Genomic DNA, 11,991 nt, shown 5'->3' with positions numbered 1-11,991 from the left:
GAGATCAGCCCCGGGTCCAATAGATAGCTGCCCCTACATAGGAGGACAAATACGATGAAAATTGCAACCATCCGTTTCCTTTCCGTGCAGTCCAATATGATTTTGATAGAATTCGTTGTAATGGTACTTCGTTTTGGGATTTAATTCTTTCCCGGATAATCAGATCCATTTCTGAATCAGTTGGATATAAGCACTATTACATCATGAAGTTTTGATTAATGGGCTGGCTTTTTATTGGGAAGTAACGCATCCAAACCACGCCTCTGTATCCAACAAGTCGGATCTATCTATTTGAGTAAGTTATATTGAATGCGGGTTGCCTCTGCACCAAAATTTCTCCCAACTATTCCATTCTGGATTTCATATCTTCAAGTGATCTTCCTGACTTCTACTCTTGCATCTTTTGACTTCTATCATAGAATATTTGAAATTCTTCCCTGAAATGGTGGATTTTGTTCCAGAGAAGTTTTATTCTCTTTTAAACGAAGGGACTCAAGTGTTTCACATTAGCATTTTTCTATTGAATGCATATAGAAGGGAAATCATAATCAATGCGACAGATTGTTAGAAATTCATGCATAGCCGAAGAATACTTTGTAAAAACCAGGAGTCAACGGAAAAATTATTGAAAGGGAGGGTAAAACGTCTCTTTTAATTACGCTATTTATTTGTATTTCCTGTGGTTCACTAATTCTAGTGAACTATGTGGACATTTACAAACTTACTGTTGTTAGTGCACGTAAGCTCAAATAAATTTTCAAAGAAAAAATTAGTCTTAAACATTTTGCACTTTAAGAAATAGCTGTAATCAGCAATAATTTGCCATACTTATTAGTTGATTTAGTAGTGGAAAAAGAAAATTTTTATACGATACTTTGAGTTTCCAGGTTCACACCTCAGAAAAAGCTAAAAGATGACGAATTCAGAACTATTCATGCGTGAAGAGCTTTTCAGAAACATGTGCAAGTTCACGCCGTTTTAACCACGCTGCATTCTAGGAACTTCTATGACTGTTAAAGAATGAGAGAATAGTGTGTTTAGCGTTAATCACTCCGCTCGTTAACCTCAAACGATTCATATGACCGTTAAATATGAAAAAAAGACATAAAATGGCAGTTGATTAGAGGTACTATGATTCAGCACTTTGACTCGATCCCAGAGGAAACGAACTTTGTTAGAGAATTTTCTCAGACGAACATAGTTTGTAACATTAGCGTCATGGTGACATCGGAATGTTTGCATTAATTAAATAGTGTATTAGATACCGTAGAAATTATATTTCACAAAGTTGCATTGACTGTGTTCAGCCGTGCTGACGCGACGCGTCTGCAACAACGTTCTCTCTTCCATTCTCAACCTGCCCCCATCGATAGCGTATTGCGCTCATTCGGTTAAATATATTCGGCATCGACAAAATATGTGCTTCCTCTTGCTTACTTTTATCCACAGGGTACATCAAAATTACTGATACGTAATGCGGGGTAAGATTAGTCGAGGTTGGGACCTGGTGGGTTCATGTACCGTATTTTGTCTGTTTTTCTTGTTATTTGTTATGGGTTACAATCTAGTTCCCCTAGTTATCCGGTTTCGTCCCATCATTGAACTTCATAGGCACGGCACGCTCTATTCAGCAACATTTGGGGGTGACATGACTGCTTCTATATAGAACCATTAAACGGTGCAAAAACATCCAAAATGAGGACGACCGTTGTGGATGAGGAAGACAACGATCCATGGCCACCTCAACTGCTATCAAGAAAGTTCGCGAGAGAATCCGCAAAAACTGGTAACTTTCTATCCACCAAATCTTCCATGAAATGGAAGTTTCTGAGCCACCAATACGTTGAATCATCAAAAAAGAATGCAACAAAACGAAGCTCTAGCTCAGGAATGTGTCGCCTCGTCCAGGATTGGATGTCAACAGAACTGCCAAGATTTTACCTTCTATAAGCGGTGCGGCCCATCTTTTCCTAGATTAAAATCGAAAATGAAGGATTCGCTCCAGAAAGCCTGGAAAGAGCTGGATGTGCCCTAACTGCATAACTCTGTGGATGAATTCCTCGTTTGCTTGAAGACCTTTATGAAAGAAAGGCTGAAGGAGGAAACTTAGAGTTGTGGTCGATAATTTGCTTCTTATAAAAGCAGTAAATATTATTTTAATTCGATTTTCTCATTATTCTTCCATTTCTGTTTGAACCTGCCATTTTACCGCATATCATTTACTTCGACACACCTTCTACATATTTAAACTATTTCCCCTATTATATTGTTCATATCTTTTAAATTATAAGTATATAAACTACAAAACTATTATATTGTAATATAACTTTGTGAAGTTTTTTCCCAGCCTTTGTTCAGAAACCCAACGGGTAGTAATGAGGATAAAAAGGATATGTATACTGTAATACTACTGTAACTGGTCTGCGATTTGGAAATAGCCATAGCAAAAAATCTAGGCTTACTAAAAAAAATCAAGGTTTCCAAATTAAAATATTTGCAGTGAAATTAACAAAAAAAATGATGTTTTTGATTGTTATCCCATTTATCTTCCAGTCTTCCTCTACCGCAAGAATTAATTTAAAAACGACAGATCTCTATGAATGTGGTCAGTCATCAATCCTTCTCCAAATTTTCTCTGCGCATTTAAATAAATGCTTATAAAATGGGAATTTTTGAAAAGCTGAAAAGTACTGGATTTTGTTGTTTCCAGAGTTTGACAATTTTTGAATTCTAGAAAAAGAAAAAGAAAAATGATACAGCTTGAGAGGAGTTTCTTTTTTCATCTGCAAATCCTACCGCAGTTTCTCCACCAATTTAATCCCCCGGTTATAGATAAACAGAACTTTCTCCGCAAATCATTATTTCATGGCTGGGATCGTTCATTTCTAATCCAGGACAATTCGTTATGCTTCCGCTCTTCCTTAATGTTGTGCTGTTGCGTTGCTATTCTTTGTTGAAGTGCATTCGAGAAAACTTTACCCGTTGTGTTTCTCTGACTTGTAAGAAAATTTTTGGAATTGTTTTGGCACGCTCCGAAAAAAAAGGAAAAGGAATTCCACTCACTTTTCCATTCACGTACTGGGCTTCGTTTCCTTCCTTGAAACTCCCATCGATCTCATGCCAAAATTTAAGCATGAGTTTCAACGGCGAAATTCAAATGAGCTCAGTTGCTTTCACGAAATGATTCCCGTGCAATTTTAGTTCCTTCCTACCTCATAATTTCTCAATGATTTCGAAGATTTCGAAGAAATGTTAGAACGAACTTTCCTCTCACAATTCTACTCCGACTACATATTCGAGATTGTAATCGATAATTACACGAGGTATGCTTCCCAAAGTACGCTGGCTTTTCCTGAAAATTTTTCAAATTTTCAATCAGTTTCGTGCAATTGATGGTTTTTCATGAAAGCGTAAAAAAGTCTGAATCAATTTAACCATCGATCAAGAAGTTGTTCAGGAGAAAATGTTGCTGCAAGCAATCATTCGACCTTTGAATCGACGTAGGAAAAAAATGGCTTTTGAATTTTCACGCGTTACAGCCTGTTTGTTTTGTAAAATCAGAACTGGATAATGTTAGTCGGATTTTTGAATGAGTATTTATGGTGACTGATTATACCGAACGGATACACTGTAGCGTATGACAATACAAAAACTGTTTTTCGTTCTTTCCATCAGAAGGAAGGTCATGTGTTTGCATTTGCAAATTGGTTAGGAATGAAAAAATTTCGTTTCTAATCCTCTCAATCTAATCCTACTAATCTTTTTGCGTCTCGATAACCTTTCGCTACATGAAATTACCTTACTATTTGAAAAAAAGAAACCAAAGGGAAAAACTGACGAAGTTGGGAAATTTTTTCAGTCTTAGCACATTTTTCTATCGACTAAATATGGCACTGCAGCCACTTTTAATTTCATTAGGTTTGAGAGATGATATATGGAAAAATCCTTGAAAGGCGAGCCCCTTGCAGGACAAAACTGCCTCTAAAGATTTATATGCATACGGGAAGAAGTTGATTACCATGGTTTATGTGCATCCTTGTGAAGATAGATTGCAAACATAAAGCAGAAAAAAAGTGATGCTATTCTTAAAGGCTCCTCTATATTTGCATTTTGATTATCATGGAAATATTATCGTCATTTATCGTGGCTGCTACTATTTTCCTTGGGAATCCAGTATTTTCTCAGCATTCGCATTATTTGTTCTTACACGTGCTTTTCACATGTACAATTCAAACTTCTCAATCCTTTAAAATTTCCCACATTAATACTTATGTAAAACATTCTGACTCGCCTTCTACATATGTAGCCTGCATTTTGTACTATTTGTTCTTGCAAGTGTTTTTCACGTGTGCAAATTCAAACTTCTCAATCCTTTAAAATTTCCTTTCTCTTTAAAGGCATCACCTCACAAATCTGAGGTAGTCCAGAATTCAGGTGGAGTATTCGTGTACGGGATCGTAGATTATGGAGAGGTGGGTGATTCTGTCCATTTCTTGCTAATTAGCGTAAAAAACGGTCCGGAAGATGCGCCGTGCCCACATGGCTGGCACGCTCCAATCGAACTCGTTGTGGAAAATAGCTCCCGAAACCGCATCCTCCGGGCCGTTTTTTACGGCGTTTAGGAAGAAAATGGGCGGGATCTCACCCGTTTTTGCAATTTACGATCCCGTCTAGTTTTTGAGTAATCCATATCTCGTCAGATTCGTGGAGTGACGCTATTAACGAAAAAAAAAAACGAAATGCATTTAACTATGATTTTCTCGCTGGATGTTTCCTGAAATGGAAGTTATCGAGGAGAATTTGCTTCACCTCTCGTTCCCTCTATCTATGGGATAGTTTGGAATTCTTTTTGAAAACCTTCTTGTCTCTTGTTATAAATAAGGATTAATCAGTTTGTTCATGGAATCCATACGTCTTCCATTTATGAAATTTACCTAGCATAAACGTACTAACTACATATTTTTTCATATTTCAGACTAAAATGTCTGGATCCTGGCTGTTCAAATAAACTTAGGAGGACTCCTCTATTTTCTCACTTTTTCGCTTTTCCAAAAAACTTTCTGGCGGGCAACCTTCTCTATCTTAGTTATACTTTACTTTATAAGGGGATCAGATTGATTTATTGATCAGAGTTTTTCTTAATAAAGCTAAAATAGCATGTGCTGCCAATACATTTTTCTTCCAGATCCTAGGGATATCTCAAACTAGAAGAGAATTAGAGTAGTACTCAATAACCCAAAGGTACCCAAAGTTTCTCTTAGCTTTTCTTTCTTTTAGCGCACAGGTTAATCACTTGGCATTTAAGCGAGTGATAATGTGTCTTCTATTGCTCTGTAAAAATATTCCGCTCTTTTATTGCTTAATGGGGCATTTGCATTTAAATAATCCAATTGTGGCATTATACTATTATTTTTTCCCCGGAAGCTTGTATAAGCTGACAAAATTAAAGTCGAAAACGAGCCATTCGTTGGATTTTTGTGGAATCGGCAGTAAGTCACCTTTAATGTTTTTTTTTTTTCCAAAAAAAAGTAAGTTGTTCGAATCGGATAGCAAGTTTTGAATCAGAGTCAAGGTTTGCATCCAGTTTGTTTAAATTTTTTTTTATCCAAGAACGAATTCGTGAATCTTGAAGAGTTTAGCAGAAAATGTTTTCTCAAGTGTGTGTGTGTGTGATATCCTTGCAATGAACTCACCTTCATATGTTTTTATCATATGAAGAATATTCCATGTATTTTATTACTGTAGTCCTCCATAAATATGGTGTCGGATATGGCATTATTCTCAACTAAGTATTATTCTTAAAGCATATCCGAATAGGAGTATCTAATCCAGCGACAAGTACGTAGATTTTTTGTTGGAAACATTACATTCGTCAAGAGAAAGTGCGGGATACAGAAGTAATATTCATATAGAAGAAGAATATTCATTTAGAAGAAGAATTTTCATACGGAAGAAATATAAGGGAAGAGGATGATCTTCTCGAGTTAGCGTGTATCCTTTCTTTTTTTTTTGTGTCTTTATTGCGTGTACTAACTTTTTAGAAAAAATACGTCGCGAATGCGTTATTAGGATTTAAAAAAACATTAATATAAACAGTTTTCTACTGTGCTCCAAATTCAAATACAAAATAATGATTGATTTTCTTCCAGTTTTAAAGTGATTCTTCGTAATTCCACTTCTATCTCCGCTATTATCCAAGATATCAAAAAAGTTATGTTGGAAAAAAAAGTTGTCAAAAACTGTCACTTCTTCCCTTCTACGGCACTCATGCACTTTTATGTTCTGTCATATTTTTTTTACACAATTTTTGAATCTATGTACTTTTCATCCTCCAGTTCATCTAAAAATACCCGAAAATAATTAATTTTTTTTTTTGTTTTTTCTACCTAATGATTGCACTGTAGAATAGAAATGCGTCCTGAATGATACTCTTTGATGCCATCGTATTTTTCTCGATAAGAATTCATTTGAAAACTGAATCGCATATGGTTCTTTTCATCCAGCAGCTTCTGGACATGTAGTTACTGTCCTGTAATTTCTAGAAAAATACATACTCCGTGAAACTCCCTCATGTTGTTCGTTTGGTTAATTTATTTTAATTTTTGTTCTTCTGTATAAAACAGGCTAACCATGTTGATTTGTGTGTTTTCCCATCTCCTTCTCATTCTCATTTTTAGTTCTTCTTCGTTTCTTGCTGTGAATGGATACCGATTTTTGAAGTACAATGTTCTCTCTTTCCAGAAATGAATGGCTTTTCAGCATCATTGAAATGGAACTACATTAGCTTATCGGATAGTTCGACAAATTATTCTGATTTTATTTTGCCTCAGGAAATCGAAGACGCACATGAAGAGGTTGGTTCGACGAAAAGCAGTTATCCCTAGAGACTTCTATTTCATACAATGCTTTTATAATTATTGATAATAAGTTAATAAATAATCCTTAGAAAGGAACTTAGTCCTTAAATAATTTTTAAGACAGCTTTCTCGTTTTTCTTTCTATCAGTTCTGAATATATTTCTTTTTAGAACGAGTTTTTCATGACCATTGTCGGGACATCTGTGATCATCTTGGCGTTGATGGGTATTCTAACAAATATTCTTGTACTTGTACTATCATTCTGTCACGTTACTGGAGATTTTGGGTTATTTACCTTTTCGTTGTATCTTATCAAATCCAAACTTTATTCATCGCCTTTTTTTTTGCAGAAACTTCGTTGCCAACCTTGCTGTTGTGGATATTGTATGTGGAATTTTCTTCGTTTTTATGGGATGCGTTAATGTGGAGGATAACAAGGAACTTTTCTCGCCTTGGTATTAACTTTACATTCTTAAATCATTTCCCGGATTAAAATCCACATAGTCTTGTTCGAAACGCTTTTATCGAATCCTTAACTTTTGGTATTAATCTTTAGCACCAAAATTCACTGGAATTTTTTCGCAGATTTCTGTACGATTTTCTATATTTTCTAATACATCTAATACAAAAATGCTCTCAGAATTTTACTCCGGAAAGGGAACAGCGAGAAAGAGATACGGCAATTATATAATTCTAAGGACATCAACGAGATCCACTTTTGACGAATCCCTGATTTTTATCCATGGTGAATTTTAGAGGCACGAATGAAGCTACTACACATGTAATCTGTGAATGTCCCCCATATAGTAGTCGCCGCCACAGATGTTCAACCGGCTTAGCAGTACGTCTCTGCCGCAGCTCATGTCCTTTCTCTCCTTGAGACGCATACTCTCTTCTCTCTGCCCTAGCCGAACCCACGACGCGTTACGTCCACTCGGTTGAAAACATTCGACGCCACCGTAACCCAAAATCGATCGAGATCGAGATCATAACCCAAAATTATAATCTCTTCCTCTTTAGAATTCCGTGCGCATCGTTTTGCTCTGTTTTTACTATGTATTATACTTCCACACAACTATTGAGGAAGTTTAGATAACACATCAATAGAACACCTTGGGTATACAGTGCAGCAGTAAAGACTGTCATTAAAAGCATTACCCTACGAATCTGGGGTGGTACGGGTTTCAGCCGGGTGATGCTTATACGGAATTGTAGATTGACTGTCGCATTGCGTAACCATTGCACCCCGCCCCTGCCTGCGATTCGTTTAAAACCATTCGGAAGAATCGCAGACTGGGGAGGGGCGCAATGGTTGCGCGTTGCAACAGAAGCTGTCGTAAGAAACAGCGCTCCGGAGTCTTCCATTTACATTGAAACAGGGAGAGATGAACGGAATCACTCTCCTCCCCGCAATCTACGACTCCCTACAGGCATTACCTGGCTGAAGCCCTTAGCACCCCAGATTCGTCGGGTGATGCCTTTGATTAGAATGAACACGCGAAAATTGCTGATAAATGCGAGAAAAAGGAAGAATAATCCGAATGGAAGAAAATGATTTGATTCTGGATCATATCGTATGAAATGAGGAAGAGCAGTGTTTTGTGGCTCGTGCCTGGTGACTTTCACATGTTTCCGAACAAAAGTTGGAAAGGAAAGAAAATTTTGCATAGTAATTAGCCACAAAACCCAAATGAAAAAACTGGCTTTACAATTCTAACCGAAACTGTTAACTTCGTGTTACCTTGCACTAATTAAAGTGTTATTAACTTGAACAAATTTGTAAATACATTAAAAAACATAGTTTTCATGAGGATAATTAGCAGTTTACCGATAAACCTATTCCAGGCTAATGAAATATTCGACACTCACCTTTTATGGATCGTTCAGTGTGATGGTATGCGCACTTGTCCCGATTTCTCTAAGCCGAGTTTTTGCTTTAACAAAATCTCATCTGTATAGTTGGGTACGTGGTTTTCTTCCCTATGAGTTAAATTTTATTTTCATTTATAGAAAATGGTGATTTCACAATGAAAATAATTTGGTCACCCCATAAATAATGTTATTTTTCTAAACTGCACAAATTATAATTTGAGAGGCAACGAATAGAATTTCGTTATGAACGTTGTCTAAACATAAGTAGCAAATTTATCGTGCATTTTTAGACTACCGGATTACTTTTGGGATGACCCTATATTTATGTTTGTGCTCAAAAATCTCATTTTAACTATGAACCAGTTGTTTTGATTTTTTTTCTTTAATTCCATACAAATAATTGTGAGAATTTCAGCTTTTTTCTGGTCGTCGCTCACTTGCTGTCTGTTTATTATTCGATATCATCCCAATTGGAGTTTTACTGGTGAGCTTATTTTGAATATAAGTTTTGTGAAAATTATTATTCCTTTTGTTTTGCTATTAAATTGAATATTTGCGTTTGTTCGTGTGAAAAATAGGGTTTATAAACTTTTTGTTTTAGTTTGAAAGAGGGAGAAATTTGTGCTGTAGATCACAGAAGAAAAAAACTTCTGACCGTCCTAATTGATCTAATCGAACTGCTAGTTTTATCGATTTCCCTGAAAATGATCTCTTAATTTGTTCTCTGTGAGAGTTGGCGCGTGGAAGTTTCCGGTGCACCGTGAACTAGGCATCCTTTTTCGAGTTAAAATCTCATGCCTTTTAATAATTTTCCTTGAAACTCGGTGTTTTGGATGTTGTTCTTTTTCAGTTCAGCTTAAAAACGCACTAAAATGGATTTCATTCCAGGGCTAAATTTGTAATTTTTTTCCCTTTTATTTAACATAGGAAAAGACCATTTTAAAAAAATTTCTATAGAGAGAAGAACTAAGGAAGGATGCTCCCGGATGGGTGCCGTTGTACTGGATTTCATCAATAATAGGGCACAAAAAAATCCCATATCCGAGACCATTACCTTAAATAACAATTTTGTTTTGAGTGATTGAGGTGATCTTTGAGGAAAGACCCGATAATGGCATGGAGAAAAATCTTATATTTGAACTTACATGCTGAGAAATGACAGTTAATATCCTTATATAGTGTTTGAATGTGTATCTTCTGTACTATTTCAGGATTTTGTCCTGTAATTCTGTTCTTCTCAGTTTTCTTCTCTGACTTTTTTTGAATATAGAAAAAATCAGGTATTCTGAATATCAGAATGGAGGGAATCAAATGAAATTTAAATTCTAAACATTTTTAACTATTAATGTTTTTGCAGTTGATTATGATTGTGGATGATGAGCACGCTAAGTGGTTATATTTCATCTATATTGGATTCACAGTGCTCTCCTATATTGTTGCTTTTTTGTCAAATTACATCGTTTTTCGGACTGTTGGTGAGTTTTGGCGGTAAATAATGTAAAATTATCTTTAAAATGTTCTATTTACGAGAATATTGTGGAGATTTATCTAAAATATGATAGCTGAAGGATCTTTTCTAACGTTAGTACTTTCTCATTATAATACAATGGTGTAAATAAAGTATGATATAACTTACTAATAATTTTTTGTATTTGTTAAAATTAGAGTTTTAAGATTTTTTATTGTATTGTACTTTTCAGCACGGCATATTCGAGTGATACAAAATCTCCGTGATCATGTACGATTGTTGGAAACCAGGCAAATTGCTCTTGCAACATTTGCGCAAGCTATTATACCATTAATATCTCAGGTAATTTCCTTATTGCATTTTTGCTCTCTCATTTAATTTTTCCTCATATCCATACATACTATATCCAGGTACCAGCATTCCTCACATTATCCTCAATCATGCTGCTGACAGAACCAACAACAAATAGAACCGTAATTGCTATCACTCAGCTGGGATTAGCAGCAAATCCGTTACTTGACGCTTTGATAACAATAATTGTTATTAAGCAATATAGGTGAGAAGAATTGTAGATATTATTAATAGTTTTGTTATTATGGAGCACGTCTTTAAAGGCATCCACCCCACGAATCTCAGGTAGTACGGATTATAGGTGGAGTATTCGTATGCGGGATAGTAGATTAATGGAGAGGGGAGTGATTCCGTCCATTTCTTGCTAATTGGCGTAAAAAACGACCCACAAGATGCGGCGCGTGCACAAGACTGGCGCGCTCCAATCGAACTCGTTGTAGAAAATAGCGCGCTGGAACGCTCGAAGCCGTATTTTTCGGGCTGTTTTTTACGGCAATTAGGAAGAAATGGACAGAATTATCCCCTTATTTTAATCTACGATCCCGTATATTCCACCTGAAATCTGTACCCTTTAAATTTATTATAAATAGAGGATAAAGTGTACGGTGTTAATCAGTCCGTACTGGACATCCAAGTGCGTTTAGGATCAATTCAGAATCGTAAAAGGTTCATGAATGCGAAAACTGCATATACAGCGACTAACAGCGGGTTCAATGTATAAAGTCAGTGTTTTCACCTCATTAAACAAGTCCGGTAGCAGTTTTTTCAACTCCGAAGAGATGAAGGAGTTGTTTGGTCGAGTGCGACTTCGAACCATCAACGGTGTGGTGACACAACGGAACCTCCTACCTACTGCGCTACAAGAACCCCGAAATAAAATAATATAAGCGTGTAAACATCCAAGGTGGAGTTTGTAAGAATGTGTTTTTTTTTTCAGGAGAGAAACAGTTGCCTGTCTTTATTCAATGGGTAGATCGGCATGCGGTATTCGGAAAGCGAGCAATCTGTACGATGAGACTAAGGTGGTTTTAGAGATAAGGCTATGATACAACGACGAGTGCAGTAGCAATTACAAATTTTGTAAAAAAAAATACTATTTTGATCTCATCACTAATTAGGACCATTATGTTTCTTGTTTTTTTTTCTTTGACTACTTTATTACTTCTGCAATACGAGACATAGTTAACGGTCACATTAATTAATTACTGGTATACAATTGTTATTACTCAGATATTCATGTTTCACCGGCTCGGTGTATAATCGATGCCTTCCGCTTCATTCACATATCTACTATCATTACAGAACTATTATAAAAAATTAATGCTTCAAATATTGTTCACGTATGATTTCTTCCTGTGAAAATATCCAAACGAATTTTATGGATTTTCTAATTGTAGATTAATTTGAGGGAATTTTTATTGTATTCCAAATCTTCCATACTAC

At 36.0% G+C, this 11,991-nt stretch overlaps 1 protein-coding gene across 1 annotated transcript; it reads left to right on the top strand.

The window, feature by feature from the left end:
- Nucleotides 1-6,743: 6,743 nt before the first annotated feature.
- RB195_021669 (uncharacterized protein) lies at nt 6,744-11,594 on the top strand (the record flags this gene model as incomplete). The annotated part of the gene is made up of 9 exons (XM_064208528.1): nt 6,744-6,854; nt 7,028-7,143; nt 7,208-7,312; nt 8,703-8,820; nt 9,145-9,213; nt 10,087-10,204; nt 10,430-10,539; nt 10,608-10,753; nt 11,486-11,594. The coding sequence occupies 9 exons, from the start codon at nt 6,744-6,746 to the stop codon at nt 11,592-11,594; spliced, it is 1,002 nt and encodes a 333-aa protein (XP_064064409.1).
- Nucleotides 11,595-11,991: the final 397 nt, after the last annotated feature.

Source organism: Necator americanus, chromosome X, assembly GCF_031761385.1.
Source record: "Necator americanus strain Aroian chromosome X, whole genome shotgun sequence".
Classification (NCBI taxonomy): Eukaryota; Metazoa; Nematoda; class Chromadorea; order Rhabditida; family Ancylostomatidae; genus Necator; species Necator americanus.
Note: the sequence above shows the minus strand (reverse complement) of the source record. Positions and strands in the feature narration are given on the sequence as shown.